This window comes from Carassius auratus, chromosome 14 (genome assembly GCF_003368295.1).
Source record: "Carassius auratus strain Wakin chromosome 14, ASM336829v1, whole genome shotgun sequence".
Taxonomy (NCBI): domain Eukaryota; kingdom Metazoa; phylum Chordata; class Actinopteri; order Cypriniformes; family Cyprinidae; genus Carassius; species Carassius auratus.
Genome location: NC_039256.1, coordinates 19,797,528 through 19,821,552, shown reverse-complemented (window position 1 = coordinate 19,821,552; position 24,025 = coordinate 19,797,528). Strand labels below are relative to the sequence as shown.

Genomic DNA, 24,025 nt, shown 5'->3' with positions numbered 1-24,025 from the left:
TTATTAGAGGATAATGTGATTAATGTGATAATGTAAGGACCACTGATAATAGTTTACTCAGAAACAATGAAGGTAGCTGCTAAGATTAAAAATGTAGTTATTTCAACCTATTTTTGATGAAGTGGGATGTAACATATTTTATAAATTACATTTTGTTTTGTAATGTTTATGCAGACTTTTTATTTGTTAAAAAAATCAGTATTTTCACCTATTTTTGATGAGGTGTGATGTAAATTGATCATATTTTATTTCACAATGTTTATATATATTATAAAGTAACTGAATTATTAGACCTTTTCCACATTTCTGGGTTTCTCAGCAGTGAAAGTCATCATAGTTTGGTGAATGGGAGAGTACCATAAATATTTTTTTTTTTGCATTTCCATTTGCTCAAAAAGCAAATGAAAAACTCCACAATAGTTTTTTCATGAGTTTCTTAAAAAAAAGGGGAAAAAATGTAGACACTGACAATGTCAGTCAGAAGCGATAACAATGTCATTTTTATTTTTTATTAATTATTATTATTTATTTTATTTTATTTTTTTAATCTACTTAAAGCTATATGTTTCTGCTTTCTGGTCTGTGAGGTGAAGTATTTTTAAATCTGGCACAAATGTATAAATACGACTGTTTATTATTATTTTTATATTATTTATGTTGCAGACTTTAGGAAATCTTGTGTGCAACTCTCTGACCACATGTCATAGGGATCATGTTTGTTTTTTCTTTCTCCTGTGCAATCAAGCCCTCTGAACTGATCACATTTCCCTCAGGCCAGCACGGTGGCTAGATAAGACTCAGGCAGAAACAATTGCTGGAAGCCGAGCACAGAGAGGAGTGGGCTTTTAAGACATCTTATTTTTGAATCTAGTGCAGTGAATACAATAAGAGAGTCCACAACCGATTCTGTGTACGCAGCTTGAGCTCTTTCCTTCAACTCAACAATGACCTCCCCTGTTAAAACAAAAACGCCAGCGTTATCAACACATATTTTCTTGGGAGTGAATAAGGTTCTAACTACCAGAGGGTGATGAATATTATGCTTAAACAATGCTATTATACCATAATGCCCAAATCTTTCAACAGGACAGAGTTGGCAATTCTGAATATACTGCAGTCATGCATGCGTGGAAAGACTCTACATTTAACTTAATGCTTCTTTTTGACTTACATCAGTCCTTTAGCTGATTTATTTTATATATACCTTAATAGTATTAAAATCATAAGCTATTTTAAACATTTGTTAATAAAAAGTTAGAAAATGTAACCCTGCACCACAGATAACAATATTCATAACATAATTATATATTTTTCTTTTATGCCAAAAATCATTAGGATATTAAGTAAAAATCATGTTCCATGAAGATTTTGTAAATTTCCTACAATAAAAATATCAAATTTTATTTTTTGAATAGTAATATGCATTGCTGGAAAAGCTGCTTTTCTCAATATTTTATTTTATTTATTAGTCAGATTTTATATGTATTAATCTCAATTTTAAGAAAATGACTCATGACTGGTTTTGTGGTCCATTGTCAAAAATAATTGCATTTTATAATTTATTTTATTGTTTTAGCAATGATAAGTTTTGTTTATACCGCGCTAATAAATTATTGCTCATAATTTGCTCAAATATACATGTGAAATATGTGAAGGAGAGGTGACGGAGTGTAAATATATAACCGTGTGTGAGACACCACCTTGTGGTCATACCATAGAATTACATTCGAACTGCAGCGCGTGCGTGTTTTTGGCGGTGGACGGTCGCGAGGGGTCGTGTTTCTGTGACTGACACACAGAAAATACTCACAAAATATATTCGCCCGTTTTAAATTACGTTACTGGACTTGTGTGTCAAAATACACAAACCTGACCGTATTATGGAGCAGTTTGTTGTCGATGTAAAAAGTAAGAATCTATTTTGTGGAAGATATGTGGCAGTTAGCTCTGTCAGGGATTTTACGTTACGTTAGCTATTTACGTTACGTACGTTTATAAAATAACGGATCTTTTATGGATATTATTAATAATTTTAGCACTATCTGTTGTAATTATTTCAGCTTACTTTGTCATAAAGTGATTTAGCGCAGTACGTGAAGCTGTTTCGGGTTTGAAGGCTGATATTGTCTCTTTCACAGACCTGTCAGAGAAACTTATCCACCGACAGATCGATTCAAATTTGGATGACGTGATTGAGACTCTCTTCAAAGCGATCTCAACTCTAGATGCAGCAGCAAAACTACAGGATTCACAGGTGTGCAATGCCCACCTCAGTAGAAATCTATGATGTGTTTTTTTTTTCTCTGTCTTGTTTTATCGCGAGCAGGTCTTTTCGTATTTTCTCGTTATCTTGACATAACTTATTTGTATTTATTTAAAGTAAATTAACTCAGAGCGTCTTATGAATTATGTAATTATGGTTTAATCTTTAATAAATAATGCAATTGTGTTTTGTAGTTGGAGGAAATCGCCATACAGCTGTGGAACTGGGCAGTGACCAAACGTGTTGGCTCAACTATTACAGAAGAGCAGAAGGCCAAAGGTCATTTTTCTCTATTATTGTATCTGTCTATTAATATATCTGTGTATCTGCCAATCATCTGTCTTTCCGTTTTGTCATATAGATATTTTTTCCTGCACCAACAAAAGAAAGTGAAAAAATATGTCTCCAGATGTTTGAACAGATGTCAGTTATTTGATAAACTACAAATTTGTTTAACTCACTGCACATGTTTCAGTGCGTCATGTGGCATGCAGACTTCTGTATTTATGCGGGCCTGAGAACCCATCAGAGAATATTGTTCGCAAGCAGATACTGGTTTGTGAAGTTTGTTTTTGTTTTGTTTTTATCTATTTAGATTTGCTCATTTCAATCTTTTTGCATTGCTTCTGGCATATTGTATCACTATGTATGTGACTGTAACTTTAAAATGTCTTTCTCAGATGGCAAGTAAAACTGGAAGAACATGGCTTGATTGCAAAAAACCCAAAGTTGCTGATGATTTTTTGAGCCTTGCTGTCAGTGTACGTATATTATGAATGCAATCTCACTATGAAGACAACAAAAATAGATTTTGTATGTATGCAAAAATAAATGTATGAATAAAATATAATATACATGCAGACACTGTATATTGGAGCATTGAAAATACTCATGATTATTATTCTAATTTATTGACTCTGAGATTAAGAAACTAAGAATAATACTTTCACAGAGCCTGGAGACTCTTTACAGCAGACTCACTTCCCATGGAGATTGTGCAGAAGATATAAACACACCAAAGGGAGACATCGAGAAAGATCTGCTGCGGGTTTTATCATATCAAGCTGAATCTGTGAGCAGAGATTTCTTAGCCTAAAATTAATTTCTGAATACTCTGGAACCACGGGATCAAATGTATATTTCATTTATGTTGTACATTTTTTAGATTGAAATTATTCTCCGTTGTCTCAATAGGCTGTTTCTCAAGAACAACATGAAGAGGCAGTGTCATGCATACAGCGATGTAAAGAAATGCTTCTGCGTCTCCCTAAAGAGGTGGACAAACTTGTCATCAGCTTGTCAAGTGGTGTCATTGCTTATTTTGATTTGAGAGAGTGATTTAGAAAATACAAACTATTAAAAAAGAAAATCAAAACACTCTTTTGTGAAATTTCCTTTAGACTGGCTATCTCTCTCTCATCTGTTACAACTTTGGGGTCGACACTTACAGTCAGGGAAAGCATGAAGAGAGCACATTTTGGCTAAGGTAGGGATATCTGTAATTGTAATATCTGTTTTGTATTTTAATATATTTAACATTTTCATTTAACTTTTGTTACTACAATATAATTAGTAATACTATAATTTTAATATTTACACACTTCCTTAAATATAAACTTTTTCTGCATTTCAGCCAAAGTTATGATATAGGGAAGATGAATGTGAAGTACTCACCAGGATCAGAGATGCAAGTAAGAAATATTAGTCAGAACTGAAATTAACACCTAGATATAAAGTGAGATCAAACATTTGACCATTAATACAAATTTTTGATCATTATAAATTAACGTCATTTATATAAATGTATAAAATTCTCTCATCAGAATAATATATACAGTATATTATTAAAATGTAGTGTGCATTCACACACAATCACATTTAATGTCAAAGTCCAAACTCTGTTTATTTCCATGTCTAAATTGAATCCCAGAATTTCAGATTGGTCTCAGACATTTTTTTGCATTACCTGGATGCATTGTAATTTTACTTTCCATTTCTCCAGGCCAAAGTTTTGAGACTTCTTGCAAAGGTTTATTTGGATTGGGACTGTCAGAAGTACCTGGAGAAAGCTCTTCATGCTGTAAGCTTGGCAAATAAGGTAAAGTGCTCCTTGTGCAACCAGTCTTTGACAAAGACCGTAGCACACTGCACTGTAGCACACACATCTTTTCATTATTTTTTTTTTCAGGAGCATATGCAGTTGTCAGGTCTGTATCTGAAGATTCAAATCCTAATTAAAAGCCGAAGCCCAGATGAGGCAACAAAGTCTGGTGAGCCTGGTATCTCTGCTGAAATTGCAGTTTGTATATAGTGTGTTTTCTTCCCTACAAATGTTCCTTTCAACGTCAGGGCTGTCAGAGCTACTGGACTGTGAGGTTCCTCTGGAAGTGTGCTTGAGCACAGTCAAACTGCTCGTGGAAGAGAACAGGTATGATCTCTCATCTCTCGAAACAGGCACAAAATATCGTCTTCTTGAAATCTGTGGTTGAAAAGGCCAGGTATGACAGAAACACTGACATGTTGTCGTTTCAGGGAGGCTCTGGCCTTTGACTTCCTTAAGAGGGTTTGTCAGCACTTTGAGTCGTCTCCTGAACTGGGCTCTGCTCTGCTCATGCATATAGAGCTGCTGCTGCAGCGGGACAAAGACCTGCTGGCCAAGCAGAAGATTGAGGATGCTATCACGGGTAATTTTCATTCAATGTTAGTAGCCAAGAATGTGTTTCATGTCATTTCTGAATTGTGTGTTTAATAATTGTTTTCTAGGACATTACACTGGAAAACAACTTGCACCTCCGACTCTATCATCTCTCCACCTTCTTCTGTGGGATAGAGCTTCCAAAAACTTTGAAGTACTACATCAGTTTTATGTGTTTAACATATATTTTAAAACCATGTTTAGAAATGCAAAACATATTTTGGATTGAATAGTCATTAAATTATAAATAAGAGTACTACTACCTCCATTGAAATTTTTTAAATGTTTTTGGAAGAATGATGATTTTTTTTTTTTAATCAAAATTATGATTAAAACAGTGATATTGTAAAATTTCAAATGACAGTTATTCTAATTTGCTGATTTGCTGCTCAAGTAACTGTTGAGTTACTTAGTATGTTTGTGGAAGCCATGATAAAAAAAAAATTATCAGGATTCTTTGATAAGACAGATGTCGTGTTTGTTGTCTTGCACAGGCCAAGAACTATTCTGAAGCTCTGGAATGGTATAACTATTCCCTGAGCTTCTACAGAGCAGACGAGTTGGATCAAAACCTTGCTAAACTCCAAAGAAACAGATCCACCTGTTTCCTGCACCTGCATCAACTCGAGAAAGTAACGTCTCATTACATGGACACAAGTTTTCATACAAACATGTCTGTTGTGAAAGATGCCGCATTGATTAATTCTTGTTGAAGGCTAAAGAGGCTGTAGAAAAGGCAGCAAGGATTGACTCAAGCAACATTTTTACACAGTTCAACATCTACAAGATTGCTGTACTGGAAAACAATGCAGAGAAAGGTAAGAGAGAGGATGGAAAGTCACATGAGTGCCTCAGGTGTCTCATGCAAAACCTAGAAACATCAGTCACCAGGAAGTTTCATGGCAATTAATAAAAGAATGTAGTTGATTAGCTATATATTGATCTTTTGTTTTGTACTATAATATGTACTATAATTCCTTAGTCTGCAAGGAAGCATTAAGTTACAAAAAATTTTTAATTCAAATAAATGCTGAATTTTCTATTTCTTTAAGAATCCTGAAAAAATGTACCATAGTTTCCATAAAAATATTAAACAGCATAACTGTTTAATAGACAACAATAGATTTCTAGAGCAGAAAATCATTGTGACTAACTCCTGAAGGACCATGTGACACTGAAGACTGGAGTAATGAGTGCTTAAAATTCAGCTTCACCGTCACAGGAATATATTACAATTTTATTTGTATCAAAATAGATAGCAATTGTTTTAAATAGTAATAATCTTTCGTGGTGTTATCACTGTCCTTCGATCAAATTAATGCCACCTTTGTGAATATAAGACAAAAAATGGAATGGTATAAAATGGAAATCAGCTGCAGAAATCACTATAAATGTTTAAAAGCTGACGTGAATGGCTGTCTTTGATGTGTTTAATAAGCTGGCGCGGCTCTGAGAGAGATTGGCGCTCTGGCTCAGAATCCGGTCACCAGTGAGGAGCGACTGCTAGTGACCGAGAACGCTGCTGCAAACCTCCTCAGCCTGGCCGCACAGATCGCCCTCGAGGTTGGCCATATTATACCAGTTTCCTTTGACTTTTCTCTCATCTGTGTATTTCAACAGAATGACATTATAAGACAGCAGTCACTGTGCCTTTTTGTTTAGTTTAATAAGCCACATAATTGTCGGAACCTCTGTATTTTTCACCACAGCATGAGCAGCAGGAAACAGCCATCAAAGCCCTAGAGAGTCTGTGTGAACGCTCACAAGATGTGACTCAAATCCTCACTGCCTTGAGGTCGGTCACACATTCATTTTGATCTAAGACCCTAAGCTTCAGCCCATAATGCTTATATCAGCAAGTATCTCTGCTATAAAAACATATTTCTTTGTCAGGTGTTTAGTACGACTTTTTCTTACAACAATGGAAAACATCAGTGAGGAAAACAGGTTAGTAGATCAGCAGTGCAGTGGCACTAATTCAGAAAAGCTGCAACTCTAGCAATCACACACTCTCTGTTATTAAAACAGGAATGCCAACTTGGATATCCTCTTGTCATACCTAAAAACAGGTACATTTACCCATAATATTTCATTACACTGTTGTTTTAATCAGTTGTATTTCTCCACACTGATTTACTGTGTGCATACTGAATTTACAGCGCTTGAGAAATTATCACAAATTCATGGCCACGGAGCACAGCAGCATTCAGAAGACGCCAACTGGTTCAGGAGAATCGGTGCTTTATTCCATAAACCTCCAGCTTTTGAGACATTTATCTATTTGTTGGTTGTGTTTGATTGATTGTGTGTGTGTGTTGTCTTTGTCAGCGTGGAACTCTGCCCTGCAGTGTGAGCACAGTCCTGTGAGGATGAGGGATTTCTTTCTACTCTCCTTCCAGGTGAGTTCAAGCACAGTTCCTTTTAGTAGCTGTAGGCTAGTTGATAATCACATCTGCTGATACTGTAGCTGTAGTTAAGTGAAGTTAAAGTGAGATGTGTGCTGTGCTGTCTGGCTGGGCAGCTGTCGCAGCTGTGCGCCCCAGACCGAGGTGTGTTGATGGGGCAGAAGACGTGTCTGCTGATGGCCGCTGCTGCGTCTCTGGAGATCTGCAGGAGCTCTGATCATACTGAGCAACAGGTGGATCACTCACTCGTTTTAGCTGTCCATTACTTCCACCTTGTTAAACAATAACCAGGAGACAAGAGGCGTTTTGTTTGCTTTTTCAAGGTGGAGCCTTGAAACTTGACACTGTACAAATTCTGAAAATGGACTGAAGTCATATGTTTAAAAGCATGATCATTTCAAGGGGTTTCTAAGTGAAATTCCTTTTTGCTTTCTTAAGCTACAAACCAAGGCCTCATATTGTCCACAACACTATTCGGAGGCCCATTACTCTATAAATAACATTCCTGGATTCCAGAAGTTTAACATTCTTAAAGGGATAAGTGAAAAACAAAAGATATTTTAGAGAATGTTGGTAACCAAACAGTTGCTGATAGCCATCAACTTCCATGGTATTTATTTTTTCCATACTGTGGAAGTCAATGGCTACCAGCAACGGTTTGGTTAACAACATTCTTCAGAAAATCTTCTTTGTGTTCAACAGAAAAAAGAAACTCATTCAGGTTTGGGTGTCAGGTTAGAGTGAATAAATGATGATAACATTGTAATTTTTCTGTGTGAACTATCCCTGAAGTTTCCCATAATGTCTAACCAATGCCTTTCCCAGTCATTTGTGATATACAGGACAAGGGACAAGGAAAAATTATATTTTTTACATATATTTTTTTAACTCACACTTTCCAAAAATGTATTATTAAAATGTAATGATTTTTCCAGGCCTAGAAATCACACTTAAAATTAGGCAACAAAACTAATCCAGTTTTTCCCTGTTTCATTAAAGAAAATAAAAACGAGGTGAATTAAATTAAGAAATATTGTACTTTCCAGTTAATTTAGCTTATTTTAATGGCTGAATAGCTTATTTGATTTTAAATTTGGGCTCCCTCGGAGGTTTGCCTAGAATCACTTTTCTAGGGGTTGCACAATTAAAAAGAAATGTTTTATATATGCAATATTTACATAAACATAATTATTAAAGAAGAATATTCATTTATTTATTATTTGAAGTGTAACAAAAAAAATAGTTTTATTTGAACACTGACAGCTCTTCATTTTGTTAGTGAAAACGAAAGAATTATTTCCAGCAGAAGTTCAAAAGCAAATATCAAAGCCCATGTTGGGTGTTCTCCAGTACTGTTTTTGACAATGGGAGACCTTGAAGTTGGAGAGTTTAGAGAAACACTACTCCACATGTTCTCTGATCTCAGTTTATACTTGTAACTATGACTAACCAGCAGAGGGCGCAGTGTATAATATCTGCTGTGCTTTCAGACCGAGCTCCTGACCCAGACTCTAGAGCACATTCAGCTCTGTAAAGAGATCTGGACCACAATCAAAGCATCAGGTGTTTTCATTCTTTTACATATGTTGGAATCTAAAAGCAGACTCTACCTGTTTCTCCAGAATGACAAGGATCTTAGGCATCTTTCTGCCACATTCTTTCCTAGGCACTTCCTCTAAAGACAAAACAGACACATTATTGCTGCTCTACGAGTTTGAAACCCGGGCCAAATTAAATGATCCTAAGCTTGAATCTGTGCTCGAATCAGTTTTGGAACTGGATTATATTGAGACCAAGCTGCTAGAAATGATCGCAGGTGAGCTTCTAGAACCATAACCTTTTTTTCTTTTCTTTCTTTTTTTTTGTATTGCATATTTAAAAAATGTATGGATGGTGAAATTCTGACTGAATGTGTGGATATACACTAACATTCAAAAGTTTGGGCTCCATTTATTAGTCTTTTTAAAGAACTGAATACTTCATTCATCAGGGGTATATTAAATTAATCAAAACTGACAGTAAGGACTTTTAATGTTCATAAGTCAAAAGATTTTTATTTCATGTAAAGGCTATTCTTTTGACCTTGTTATTCATTAGAGTTTCCATAAAAATATTAAGCAACATTGATAAAAACGATTCTTGGGCACTAAATCAGCATATTAGAATGATTTCTGAAAAATCTTGTGACACTGAAGCCTAGAGTAATGGCTTCTGAAAACAGCTTTGCTATCACAAATAAATTAAATTTGAATATATATATTTTTTTGATCAAATAAATCTGACACCAAACTTTAAAATGTTAGTGTATAAAAAACTATAAGCTCTGATGGTTCTGTACTTTGTGTGTGCAGTCCTGGCGATGGAACCACCGGCCCATTACCCTGTTCTGTGTAAGAAAGCACTGAGGATCGCCTTGTCTCTGCACAGAAAACAGTCACAGGTCGACCTCACACGCTGCAGGTCAGACTGGCCACACTGATAGACAGCAAAAGACACCAAACTGTTCCTTGAATGACACACACCTTATACATGTGTGTGTCACAGTAACTGTTTACACAGCCTGATTCAGCTGACCCTGCCGAGCGGCGTGTCTGAGGTGCAGCCCTGCGTGCTGGAGGAAGTGTGGGCCTACTATGAGGAAGCTCTTTCCATCATAGCAACCGCAGTGAGTTGGTTACTGTGACTCAGCAGCCATCACACACGACCCACTGCAGCTCAGCTTCGCAATTATCCCCATCTTTAAAAGAATCTCCTGTTTCTGTCAATGGGCTTTTAGTTATGCCTCATTTCCCAGATGCTCCATTCACCAGCTTCTTCCTGCCAATTTAGATGCTAATTCGAAATCTCGCCCATGTCCTTCATCTTGAACTAGCGTTGCAGAAAACGTGCATAAGCATCGGGAGTGCTATTCTGAATTTGTGACTGTCACGACACCATCGATATGAAATCGCATTATATAATTCAACAGCTATTATTATAGCATCTGATCCATCCTCCTTGATATCACTAACAGACATCTTGCTTTTTCACACAGCCCGAGGACTTTCCAGAACTGGAGATCCTGTGGCTGCTGACCCGAGCGTGGAATACAGGAATCCTGCTCTACAGTCTGGCCCAGTATCCTGAGGCGGAGAGGTGGTGTGGGCTGGGAATGAGCTTCCTGAAGCACCTGGGCTCCCTGCAGGACAGCTATCATTCTCAGGTAACGCTGCAGGAGGCTGCCGCGCCAGGCCGGGCCGCTCTACAGCTGTTTGAGCACTGGATTTCACTTTCATGTTTCATATTCTCATTGCCTCAAGTCAGGTGCGCGAGCTGCTTTTTTCATCACCTCAGTAGGAGGTTTAATTAGAGCAGCAGGGTTGGTTACAGCTATGTGGGTCGGTAGTTAAAGCAACACGGTAGTTTAAATGTGTCATTTGGCAAGATCGAATTCAAGAATTCACAAGATAATATTCAATAAAAACATTTTGTGGCAAGGTGTGAATAAAATACATGAAATGTGTCTCCCCAGATGGCGGGTCTGTACAGTGAGGTGTTGGACAGGCTGGATAAAGCGAAGAAGAATCTCATTATTGAGGAGTAAATGACAGCGGCTTCAGTCGCAGATGGAGATCTCAGGTCTAACTGCACGTGTTTAATATGAAGTGTGAATTTCTGTGCATGTTTTTGAGAAGCTAAGAGATGCACAATGCATCTGAGGGGTTTGTTCGTACAGTTATGAAATGGTTCATATTCATTTAATCTGAAAATATTTTTGTCAGTGTTATTTTATTACCTGTCATCCGGTTATCTGTTTGAGCTTTCCTCAGTTGACTCGTTCAAAACAGCGGCATTGCGATACAAAACAAATAAAAATGCATGCATTGAAATCGTAACAGAGTCACATAGTTTATTTCCAAACAAATAAACTCTTGTCCAGTCCAAAAAAAGAACAAAACCAAACAAAAAGAATAATAATCGGTAGGACTGTGTTCCTTCTTGACCAGGATATAAAAGAGCAATTTTCCTTGTGTCCCGATGGGTTGTTCCACCTGTAATCATGGGGAGGACACTACTGTACAATCAAAGGGTTCATATTTGCAAGCACTTACTGCACAGGTGTGCTGTCACATCAAAAACTCATAATCACTCAAAAAGACAAATCAGACCAATTCCCTCCCCATTTCAAGCTCGTGCCTTCTGCAGCAGAGACACTCATTAGTACACCAGAGCTGTTCGGATTCAATCCACTTCATTAGAAATATAGTACAATAAATCAAAATTCTTTGGGCTTCACCAACACGGCTGACCGGCATCAACAGTGCGAGCGGTCAGCTGCTTTTCCGCTCGTCACCTCAGTGGACCAGATCTATGCTAAAATGTGTTATTTAAGCTCCTGGTTTACTTTAATATCAATCTATGGGTTGCTGTCCACACGTCTTTTTATAGATTTATATTTATATATATTTTTACATTTGTTTTTCATCTATACACTCAGACAAGTTCCACAAGATTCACAAGTAGACAGGCCGTATTGTAAGGAAGCTGGTTCCCGACTCACTAAAAAATGTTCTGATAGGCAGCTGAAGATATTTTTTTCTATAGAGAAATACCAACGTTACGGCACATTTGTATGGAAATTAATCTGAGAATAAATTCAAAGTTTACTTACCTGACATTTGTGATTTATAAAACATGTTTGTCCCAGTTGTATCACACATGCATGAAGCACAGGTGAAGGGGATATTTACACTTTACAGCTATCATACCCATTAAAACAGTCTGTAAGCAGTTTATAAATGGCTCTGTTCCCTTCGATTATTCCCTGAACTCTGGTTTTGACACAGGTATGACAGCTGATTTCGCAGAGATGCTTGGTAGGTGAGCGCACCGGTTTAGAAAATGCCTGCAGGGTGGGGCGGGGGGAAGAGAGTGGGCCCAAGAATATTCCAGACTTCTTGATACAGAAAGAAAGATCGAAGGAAGTACTGAACTTCTGTATCCTGTTATGTCACAATCCCATTCCCTCCAGCTGAGCCCAAGGGCGACCACAGACATAGTGCTTACAAAGTGTTTAAAAAAAAAAAAAAAAAAAGAGGACTAAATATTTAGAATACACAGGTATAATATATCAGCGTGTCTGGGTGTTCAGTTAGAGGAGAGAAAATCATCCCTTTGAGTTCATACTCTCTATTCCATCACAATACGATCGCGACCCTTTAGTAGTGTAAAAAAAAAAATATTGTAGTAATTATCCATCAGATTCCTGAGCTCACCAAGCTCGTCCTGGCACAAGGCTCAACACAGTGGAGTAAACATCAGCCCGGAAATGAAGGAGCAGAAGAAAAAAAATATCGTTTAAAAGCTTTCATTACAAAGAACAGATTTAATCAAACCATCTTCGAGTTCTGGGGTAAACGGTCAATTTCAGACTCCACTAACGCTTTAATATCAAGGACATCCAATACAATTATTGTCTTGATTCTACCCGTTTTAAGGCTGCGCTCCTGGGCAGCTAACAGGACAGTACCTTGTTACCGTTCAGTCTGAAGAGAATATAGTCATGGGAGGTAGAGGAAGTGCAAGTGGGCTGTCTGCTTTTTAACAACTCCAATGGCGGCCGAAATTGGATTTTGCTTAAGACAAAAAAGCTTTGCAAAAAAAGGATTTTACATAGGTAAGACACTTAAGTCTATTGCACTCACAAGTTAGGCCTCCAATAGGATAGGGAAACTCACAAACAGCAGTAAAATCGAGTCTCCCTCTAAGCACTGATAGGTTGAATATTATGTCGTTCCCCCTCCCCCCCACGATTGACAAGAATTTGACAGAAGCGTTTATTCATCATAAGGCAGTTTGGTGGTCTGCAGAGAGCCCAGTTACACCTCTCTACCCCCATCTTTAATACAGAGCAGCCAAAACCACAAGAAAGAAAGAACACAAAAACCCAAAGACAAGTAAATGAAATCTTAACAGCCCTCAGAGTAGACAATTCTAGTGAAGTGTAAAATGTGTACCGTATCATGTAGTAAAATCTATCCGTAGGGTTTTTATTTTCCATGTGATTTCAGTTATAGAAAGGAATAGACTCAAATCCCGTTTTCCATTTTGTTCTGCCTCGGAACGCATCGCCATACAAACGGCCAGGCAGCCGACCGAGTAAAGCGAGCTGGTTTGTGAGTTCTGTTTTGAAGTTTATCCGTTAGAAACACGAGCAGTGATGGTACCTTCAGCAGGTTTGATCTGTATCTAGTCCTCATAAAAAAACCTCACACAGCATCCTCGAACGTCTTTTTCCATGAAATTGAATGAACGTATACAAGGTTCCTGCTCGTGCCACCATCTCCAAATCCCCGGCTCCCCATTCTCGCTTCGTTGAGACATTCTCATCTTCAAGTCCATCCGAAACGCACGAAAGGTTTCCCTTTTATGTTTTACATGACAAAAAATTTCTTTAGGAATGGCATTTCCAATCTTGAATGGAATTGCTGAGAAACTCATGCAGGGGTGTGCACAGTCACAGTAATGGTGATAAGACGTCTTTCAATTGAGGGTAACATAATGATGACACTAAAACTTGATTTGAAACATATCAGTGAAAGGGAAAGAAAGGTGACGGTGGTCAGGTGGGGGCTCCGTGGAGGCGGCGAGCTCAGAGCTTCTCTGCGGACGGGATCCAGATGTAAGGGCCTGACTGCTCCTCTATGATCAGCTTGATTTTATTATAGATCTCATCTAGTGAGTCACCCTGGACTATGGCTGTGGAGACAGAGGAGAGAGAGAGAGAGCAACAGTCATACTACAGCACACTGTTAAACAGTAACAGAGGGGCTGGACTAAAGGATTCCCTCTGGATACAGTTAAGAGAATTCACATAATTCTGGGGGTTACCTGTGAAATACTCTCCAAACTCTTGTTCGAGCTTCATTGCCTTATCAAAGACTTTGTTGGCTTGCTCATATGTCTGCCTCTTATTCATTTCCCTGATAAACACAAAGAAGTGCATTACTTATTACACATTGCATAAGCACATGCACAGAATATGGAGATAAAAACCATTATTTTTTGTTCACCAAGGCTGCATTTATTAGAACAAAAATAGTTAACAGTAACTGTGAAATATTATTAACGTTTAAATTGGCCTATTTTAATATTATGTGATGGCAAAGCTGATTTTTTTAGAAGCCACTACTCTAGTGTCACATGATCCATCACAAATCGTTCCAATATGCTGATTTGCTGCTCAATAAACATTGCTCCTTAAACACTACAAACAGTTGTGCTGCTAAATTTGAAATAGAAAAAGTTGAACTTTACAGAATAGAATTTAACATCCTTAATGCAAAAAAACATGATATACATGACACCAAAATTTTGAACAGTAGTGTATACATTTAATTTACAAAATCCTAAACTTACATTAGGGCCTCCACAGATTTTGGCTTGATGAAAATGGCGATTGGATAGAGCTGTGCTTGCTGCAGTCGCTTTATGGCGTTCCCAGAAACATCCAGGATACAGTGTTTTCCCTACAAGAGGATTAAAGAAACCCTTTCATCCCATGTCACACTTTCACTGCACAGTAATTGCCACAGGGAAAAGGATTAAACAGGAGATCAGATCCTCTGGCATGTTTACACAAGGGAGTCACTGACCCTTTCAGCCACTGCCCGGACAGACAGGATGCTGGTCCCATACAGATTCTCATTGAACTGGCCGGCCTCGATAAATTTGTTGTCCTGAATGTCCTTCTCCATTTGCTCCCTTGAAGCCACAAAGTGGTAGTCCTGACCGTCCATCTCATTCTCTCGTTGAGGACGAGTTGTATCTGAAGAAACATGTTTATGTCTTGCTTTACTTTTACACGTACTTCTAAGACATTTGATGATAAAGATGTTATACATGTAGTCAGCATGGCATTTTCTTATTACACTCACGTGGGACGCAGGATCCAAACTTGTGGGGGAACTCCGAGATCAAGTCATCATTTACTCTGTCCTTCATTGGACCCAGGATAATCACAGGCCTTGTGTAATGGACTGAAAAGAAAGCCAAATCAATGCTGGTCAAAAACTTCCAGCCTTGAGAATAACGTCTTGGCTTTCCTCATGGAGGACATTTAACGGAAAACAGGATTTTTTTTTTTATTTTTTTTTTTATACAAGCTCCCTCCCCAGTCCACACAGACCTTTTAAGAAAACTAAACTGCAAACAGATCATTAACAAATCGTCACATTATCGGATGAAGTTCATATTTGCATATTAACTATTGTTTATTTAACACCTTGACACACACAAAAAAACTGCTTTAACTATGGCACATACACTTCACTTTAAGAAAGTAAGGCATCATAAAAGGTTGTTTACATGTAGAAATCCTGAAGCAAAAAGATTAAACAGTCTGTTTAACTGTGATAGTTCACACTGCTACAACAAACACAAACACACCCAACTTGTGTCAGTATACTTGAGCAGAGAAAAGTATGGGAATTGGTAAAGCTAATGTAAAGCTAAATTACAACCTTATAAAAAATATACAATTCTGAATACTTACTCTCCTGTCGAATAACTGGCTCATATGATAGAATTGTGTCTTCCTGACCCTCTGCATGACGAGAAAACATAAATATCCATATGAAATATGTAGGTTTCATTTATCATGACACCAAAACAATCCACTGGAATGAACTTGTGACATAGATCATAGCTATGGATCCAATTTTTTAAGCGTTTAAAGATTAATAGCATGACACTGATCAAATGGAATGCTACAGATTTAATGCAGCAAGCACAAAATGGAGTGAGGAGTTTCTTACTGGAGCTGCTTTCACTGTCACTGGTGTTGGACGTCAAGCATTCTGTGGATACAAGATGAGTGAAGTTTAGAAATGTCACAATGCACATTTTCACCCATATGTAATATTAATAGTATATCCAGCACAGCTCGGAATGAAACTATACACCCTCCCGTACCATCATGCCAAGAATAGAAAAGGCTGAGTGAAGAGGAAAACAAACAGAGAGAACTTTTGGGCACTTTAAATGGCTGGCGTTTCCTTAGAAGGAAAAATGGTAGGATGAGGCAGCAATAGGAAATTAAGTATTTCCCTTTCCTACGACCCTAGTGATGTTAGATTCTGTGCTGAGCGTTTCCTATGACCTTGCCAGTGTTCGGTTCACCAGACCAGTGATACTGCTCCTCATGCCAGAGTAAACAAGCCAGTGTTGGATTCCTTACAGGAATCAAGTAACAAGCATCCCTTAGATACAGTGACAACATGATTAAACATTAAAAACACTAGACACACACTCAATCCAGTCTAGTATGAGCTGGCTTTGAAGACACAATATGGGACCTCAAGAGGTCTACCGTGGATTCACTCTCCCTTCAGTGTATCATATGGCAATCAGATCTTTGATTTAAGAATATTTATCTGTGAATGATTTATGTGTTTAAAACTGGTTCCTTTCAAGTCATGGTTTCTGAGTCTCTTGCTTTGAATTCTTTACTGATTTTTATAAAGTAAATTTAAGAAGAACTTATTTTTTTTTATTTTTTTTTTCAAGATAAACATTTACTGGACAGAAGCAACTTACATTGCATAAATATTTATTTATTAATTGATTTTTTTTTAGGAAAGATATGTTACAATGTATATGATAGAATGAAATATGAAACACCAGGCTTTTAAGAAACATTTATTTGTACCTCTCTCAATCATTGTATTTTACTGCATTATACGTTTTAAATGCAAACTTCACAGCTGTGATCAGAAAAATAAGCAAATATCCTCTTAAAATTATTAGGAGAGAGAGTGACAGTATTTATTTGCATTTTATGCAAGTAGTCTGTTATACTGTTATAAAATATATTGATTTATATTATAAGCTATCAGAATTTGTATCTTGCCTTTATGGTCATAAATATCAGAATCTGCTCCAAATTATTATTAAACACCATTAATTTTACATATTTTCTTCCTCATGAATGAGCTCCCTATTTTCACTAGATCTACTGTATGAGCCAAAAAAGCCTGACAGTTCAAATATACAAAAAAGAAGGCTATTTATTTTAAGATTTGTATTTATTTATTGTCTAAGACTGAAACCGTTTACAGGGTTACATCTTTCAAAATGTAACAATTTGTAGTTGTAATTGCTTTGTTTTCATGTAGGACATACAGATTATTGGATAAAGTTAACCAAATTATATCACTTTTTTTACACATGCTTTTAGCAAACTCACATTAGGCCCGTTACACCCACTTTCCCACCTTCTAATAGACACTTGATAGATCAAGTCCTACATTTTAGATCCAAAACATCTTATTTCACTCTGAAATGGGTCACTAAAATGATTTGTGAACGTCAAATAATGTGTACTTTCAAAAAGCAGATGACTATTAAGGTGAGAAAGAGAAACAGAAAGATAGAATAAAATGTGTGTGGTGTGTGGCACAGCCGGTTCAGTTAGCTCAGGGAACAGCTGCTTGACAAGAGGAACCACACACTTACTCAAACTCTTTGATCCATAAAAGTCATCGCTTAACCCTGGGAAGTCCTGAGCGTCCCGACAGGTGAAAGCAAGAACAAAGAGAGAGAGCAGAAAGGAAGAAGAAAGAGGTTAGTGAGAGGCTGGGAGAAGAAAGATGTTGCACTCTCGGGGGATGAAGCAATACTAACATCATCTTGCTGTGCGATGAAAGATCTGGGTTGTCCGTTTTTAATTTAAGGGCCTTCCCATGCAGATTCATCAGTAACAAAATTATTCAAATACTGAAAGCTCTTAACAGCTCTGACACTGATGGATGTTCTAGCACAGCATTTGACTGTTAGTGCAGCCTCACACCTGTGAGAAGTGCTGAGGTCCCCCTCAGAGCAAGACAAAGGCCAGAGAGGCCCTGATTTGCTCTGTTTCCTCACAGAAAAGTCAAGAGCCAATCAGAAGCCATCTCCAGGGTGAGTGACAGTGACAGGATGAAGCGTGAAGGACAGAGTCAGAGCCCTTGTCACAAGCTCATACTCACGTTCAGTCTCCAAATCGTGCGCAATATTCTCCTTGCTCTTGTAAAACGGGAACTTGCGTGATAGGTTGAAGCTTTTTTTGCGCTTCACTTTGACTGGCTGCATGGACACGAGCCAATGGTGGGGGAATGGGAATGAGGAATGAAACACATACACAAAAAACACAAGAATGGGTTTCAATGTCATTCACAGCACACATGCAAAAATAAAATCAAAGATGACATGATCGCACAAACAAGTGGGGATAATGAATTTAAACAACATTTAAATTAAATTTTAAGTTTTGATGTTTTAACTGCGAATGTAACAGAGGAGATACATAACAACAATGAAACATGTAAAATATCTTCATTGCACAAATTGAAGAAGAAAATCAAGGGTGTCAGCGGCAGAAAAATATTAAAATAAAAAAGTAAAAGTGAAGTGTGCAATTTTTTTTTTGTTAAAATACTTCTGTATTCCGGTTAAATGTGCAGAGTCAATTACACCACCTTTCAAAGGTTTGGGCTTTAAAAGATTTTTCATTATCCTTTTATTATCCAGAAACCATTGGAGCACATTCAAAACATTGCTGTTTGTTTGAGCATCCTGACCAGTCCATTACACACTTCACCCTTAAAAGTTTAGTTCACCCAAAAATAAAATATGGTCATTTACTCACCCTTGTGTCGTTCATTCTGCCAAACATCTCCTTTTGTGTTTAATGAAAGAAAGAAAATCAAACACGTTTGTAATAACATGAAGGTAAATAAATGACAAATGTTATTTTCAGGTGAACTACCCTTTTAAGATACAATACAGTATTTCTCAGTCCTGTTTCTAGAGGGTCCCCAACACTCAATTCAGGTCATAAGCCCTATTTGGACGGGCCTTTTTTACAGGGAATCATTAGAGAAATTTGTTTGACAGACATACTTCGTGAATTAATCCTGTCTGAATCTGTGTCTGCGTCTGTGTGTTTTTCACACAGCCTCTGGAATAATTCCAGAGCAAATTACCTACTGTTTTTCAGCAAACTCTGTGATCCTCTGAGAAAAACTAATCCCATCCGAATGTGAATGTCTGTGATTGCTGACAAATGTTTTAATCACACCACGTTATCTTGTATTTTGGCCAATGTGAACAACCATAGACTAGGGGTGTTGAAATGAATCATTGCATCACGATAAGGACGTGGATTCTGTCACAATGCAGTAATAGACCATAATTGATTATAGCCTACTGATGTCATTCGCATACTTGCTTATGTAAATATTTAAAAAAATGACCCACTATTTTTTACTTCGAGATCTGGGCACATTAAAAAAAAAAAAAGAAAAAAAAAAGTTTATAGTGGCACATGTGCGTTAGAGACTATTGCATTTGTTGTCCTGATGCACCATTGTGGTCAAAACATCTGACATGTTGAAACAGATCTGTGCATTAGTGTGAATGCAGCCTATTAACCACAAGCTGCCAGTGTCTATGATCTCACCAGTAATCAAACAGAAATAATGCAGAAGAAAAAATAAAACCCCAGAAGTACTTTTTGCTTCCTTGTAATTGTGCTTTTCCTGCTTTATTACTTTATATTTGCTTGTACATTTTAAAGCTATACTATGCGTATATAATTTAATAATTAAAAAAACTATTTGATATAATCGTGATGCATTGTAATATTGAATATAATCACTGACCTAATAATCATAATTGGATCGCATTGTGAAACCAATGACTATTCACAACCCTGCCGTACATGGTCTTACTACTGTGCAAATTGTTTGTATATGTTTGCCTCCAGGCAAAGAAAATAAATAAATAAATAAAAATGGTCAGGTAAGATTACTCTGCTTCATTGCTGCACACAATTACATAATGCTTTAATTAAATATGTACCTTTATGAAAATTAAACAGTTTAAAAAAAAAAGTTAAGTAACCAAAAATTAACCATGGCTGAACTATGGTATTTATAGTAAAACTGGTTATACTAAAGGTAATCAATCCAAATGACAACACACAATGCATGCATACAGAGCATGTGATCTCTGCAATGCCAGAGTATACAAAATTTACCCTCCCACCTCTGTTATAAAAAGATATATCGGTCCCATCTGATTTGGTACATGAAAATCACAGACAATCAGGTGATGAGAATCGAAACTAATTTAGAAAACTATTCCCATCCCAAAAAGCACTATAGAGCACTTTACTAATGAGTAGAGAAGTTAAATCAGGTGAGGAAAACCTCCAGGACCAGAACTGAGAAGAATTGATCTAACCATCATAGCTGATTATGATGGCACAGCGCATGTTTGTAATTGTACGCTTTTGTTTGTGTTTTCAGAGAGAAATGAGATGCTCAGTAACAGGAGCCTCCAGGATACTATGAGAAGCCACCAATTCCCACACTCAGGGGAAGTGGGGCAGCTCCCATGAGCCCATCATAGGAGGAGGAGGACAACTCACTCACCCTGTTGGACTCAATCATGCCCGTCCTTGCGTGGAACTTGACCGTTTTTAACCGTGCACGCTCTTTCTTTTCCACCCTGTGGATCAAAAAACATATAATTTCTATGATTGGCAATGAACAATGAACATTCCATTACTACAGGGCAAATGCTATAATTCTGTCTGGGCTTGTTGGCAGTACTGTACCTTTTCTTGCTTGGAATGACCCCAATTTGCTCACTCTCCCCATGGGGTGTAACCAGCCGTGCCTGCCACCACTCATCATCGGAGGCATTGATGACATGCAGAATGTCCCCATAGGAGAAACTTAGGCCCTGGCTAGGGAGGCAACTGTCCCTTGTCCTGTCATAGTCAAAAAGAGCCCTGCGAAAAACAAACGAAACAATACAAACATCACCAGTGTGCTGGAAGAGTGGGTATTCAGGTTTCATTGTAAAACATCTGTTGTGTTTGATTAGGATGGGTGTGGAAATACACATACACAGACAACAGTACATCATTGGACATCTGCACCTATTTGTTGTTTAAATTTGTTTAGTAGAGGTTTTCTCACTAAAAGCAACTTACAATACACTTCCTACCAAAGGCATAGCAACCTCTTTTAAAAAAATAAACAAATAAATAAAATTAAATTATACAAAATACATATATATATCCTTCCACATTTTGCAAGATTAATTTTAAATTTACAGCACTGTTCAGAACATTGTTAAATTTGATCACAATTTAAAAGAATTACTATATTATACATTAGTTAAAAAACTATATATTTTTATAATGCAATTTATTACTATAATGGCAAAACGGAATTTTCAGCAACCACCACTCAGTCTTTAACATTGCATGATCCTTCAGAAATCATTTTAATATATACTGATTTCATGGTTAAAAACATTTCTTATTATCAAAGTTGAAATGCCTAATGTTTTTGTGGAAACATTGATGCATTTTATATTCCTTGATGAATACAAACTATAAAAGATGAGCATTTATTTGAAATTTTAATATTTTGTAGCATTATAAATTTTATTTTACAACATTTTTTAAATCATCATCATTTGATAAATTTAATGTTTCCTTGCTGAATAATTGGACGAATGTCCCCCCCTGCATCCCTGCACAGTAAGTCCCCTGGATTTACCTGGGGTTTAGTACAGGACACAATAGTGGTAGAAGATCCACATGAAATCATGTGAGAGAAGCCAGATGGCAGATGACGTTGAGTACAGAAACACAGTAAGGCATTGGGTTCTAAGCTGAATGTTTTTACCTTGTCAGACAGGTAAATCTAAATGAAAGGAGGAAAACCAGTGGAGCAAGTCTTCATGTTTTTCTACATACCTTTCCCCTTGAACACACTAACAAGCCCACTGAGACACACACATATAGTTTGCTACACAGCTCAACTGAGAACCTCATCAGGCCTATGTTTTAAGATGGAGCAGTGCAGTGTGGGATCAGCACTGACTGACATGCCTGTACCATTCTGACACACTTATCTCATCACTGTATTCGTAAGAATGTGAAAACACCTTGAGATCTCACACTTAACATTAACACGTGTGGTCAGCTGAACACAGCTCATCTTAGGTACAAGCCACCGTCAGGAGGCCACACGTTCATTAGGTGGATTATATATTTATTATGCACATAACTATACTTACTGCATACTATGGAAAGTTAAAACTATTATCAGACATTGATATAATTTCTTTAGAAAATAACAAAATGTCAACTGCTTTCTAATATGAGATCCTGTCATTAAACCTGGTCAATGGCTGGTAGTTTTGCCCATTCATTTTGGGCAAATTACTCCATTCTTTCAGGTTTGATGGTTGCTTCTCCCAACAGTTAGTTTCAGATGTTCAAATGGATTCAAACTTATAAAGCCACTTCAGAACGCTTCAGATTTTTATTTTCAACTCTTCTTCAGTGTTTACTTTGGCCTGTTTTGGCTCATTATCCTGCTGGAGAGCTCAGGACGTATGACTTGGTTAAAGATCTCTAACATTATCTTTCACTGAAATCTTGAAATAAATTATATTCCCACTGTAATGTCCAGTTATAGTCCCTTGAACCCTAAACTTCTTTACAATGAGCACTTCTCTTCAATAAATCTGGCTGAATACTTGTGGCTGAATACAAGTTGTAAACAGTGGTGAAACTATTCAGGGAAGAATTATCAAATCAAATATCTCCCAAGAATACCAATAATATCACCCAGGCATTTTAGGATATCTTTGTACACCAAAAATTATTTTATTTTTTAAAAAGCTTTAAATTCCACTGCAAAAAAAATTGCATGTGTTGACGACAAAAATATATAATTGAACACTTTATAGCAATAAATGGTGCCTCATTGGTATTTAATGCAAGAAAATTGATACTCAACTGCTGAAAACATGCCTTGACTATTTTAACTAGAATTTTACTTGTATTGATTGAAAAAGCACTCTTATTAATGTTGACATACCTGACGTAGAGGGAGCGTTTCTCACTGGTGCGGAGGGAGCCAGAGCCAGAGCTCATGCTGCTGTTCATCATCTGCTCCCTCAAGTCGTGGATCTTGGACTCAAAACGACTGTATTCTGGAAAGAGACAAGGCACATAATCCGTCAGCATCACCTATATTTACAGTGATATTCCGGGCTTTGCTCCAGGTTTTATGAGTGGAGGTGCTTGTAGCGCGGGGCAGAGAAGGAAAGCTCAGCAGCTTATTGAGAATTGATTAATGACCTGGAGAACAGATGGATATTAATCATGTATCTGCTTGAGCTATACGCTAATATCTCTTGCCAGATAATTAATTATACATATTAAGTAGAACATGCACTATTCGTATTCAGTATAAAGGAATGAAAACCTCCAACAAATGTCGGGACCTTAATCATTTTTCACAGTGAACAAGGCTCTCGTTTTAGGGAGCAGCACTGAAGCATGATGGCTGATTGTTCGGCGGACTTTTAATTAAACATGTACACCTCTTCTGCAGTGTGGTTGGGCAACTCACAAGCTTAGCAACTGAATTACACACTGAAATGCACGAGCAAAGAAGACTATTGTTTTCTTAAGCATTGGGATTTATCTTGTAAGTCCAATATAAATCATCCATAACAAAGACTTTATGATTTTTAACCTGCTCCTTAACCTTATATCCAAGGACCAAAAATCTACCTTCCAAATCTCCCAAAAAACAAAACCTGATGCAG

The 24,025-nt window shown here is 37.2% G+C and overlaps 2 protein-coding genes across 20 annotated transcripts in view; one reads left to right on the top strand and one right to left on the bottom strand.

Moving 5' to 3' along the window:
* The first annotated feature begins 1,750 nt into the window (after positions 1-1,750).
* tex11 (testis expressed 11) lies at positions 1,751-12,437 on the top strand. Of its 3 annotated transcripts, none has more exons than XM_026280523.1 (29): positions 1,751-1,908; positions 2,139-2,254; positions 2,458-2,542; positions 2,739-2,818; positions 2,944-3,024; positions 3,216-3,335; positions 3,458-3,538; positions 3,664-3,749; positions 3,897-3,954; positions 4,266-4,361; positions 4,452-4,533; positions 4,613-4,691; positions 4,796-4,947; positions 5,027-5,112; positions 5,453-5,590; positions 5,674-5,776; positions 6,397-6,521; positions 6,668-6,753; positions 6,852-6,905; positions 6,987-7,027; positions 7,118-7,195; positions 7,287-7,357; positions 7,480-7,596; positions 8,854-8,926; positions 9,030-9,179; positions 9,715-9,823; positions 9,923-10,028; positions 10,398-10,565; positions 10,875-12,437. In XM_026280523.1, exons 1-29 carry the CDS (start codon positions 1,881-1,883, stop codon positions 10,944-10,946), a joined length of 2,721 nt encoding a protein of 906 aa, XP_026136308.1. In that variant the 5' UTR covers positions 1,751-1,880; the 3' UTR covers positions 10,947-12,437. The 3 variants fall into 3 exon arrangements, with proteins under 3 accessions (XP_026136308.1, XP_026136307.1, XP_026136306.1); XM_026280522.1 differs by having other exon boundaries at positions 9,908-10,028; XM_026280521.1 differs by having other exon boundaries at positions 6,987-7,195; positions 9,908-10,028.
* LOC113113944 (disks large homolog 3-like) overlaps positions 11,239-24,025 on the bottom strand; it is an 81,947-nt gene continuing 69,160 nt past the window's right edge. For 10 of the 17 annotated variants that reach the window (XM_026280525.1, XM_026280533.1, XM_026280537.1 and 7 more), the window contains 12 exons: positions 23,290-23,404; positions 21,003-21,179; positions 20,818-20,893; positions 19,029-19,058; positions 18,370-18,466; positions 16,159-16,200; positions 15,897-15,947; positions 15,280-15,381; positions 14,998-15,170; positions 14,762-14,871; positions 14,234-14,325; positions 11,239-14,101 (listed from right to left, as the gene is read on the bottom strand). In XM_026280525.1, coding sequence (XP_026136310.1) covers positions 13,995-14,101; positions 14,234-14,325; positions 14,762-14,871; positions 14,998-15,170; positions 15,280-15,381; positions 15,897-15,947; positions 16,159-16,200; positions 18,370-18,466; positions 19,029-19,058; positions 20,818-20,893; positions 21,003-21,179; positions 23,290-23,404 — 1,172 coding nt within the window. In that variant the 3' untranslated portion in view covers positions 11,239-13,994. Of the gene's footprint in view, positions 14,102-14,233; positions 14,326-14,761; positions 14,872-14,997; positions 15,171-15,279; positions 15,382-15,896; positions 15,948-16,158; positions 16,201-17,857; positions 17,904-18,369; positions 18,467-19,028; positions 19,059-20,817; positions 20,894-21,002; positions 21,180-23,289; positions 23,405-24,025 lie in introns of all 17 variants that reach the window. The other 7 variants (XM_026280536.1, XM_026280527.1, XM_026280538.1 and 4 more) reach the window with 3 other exon arrangements.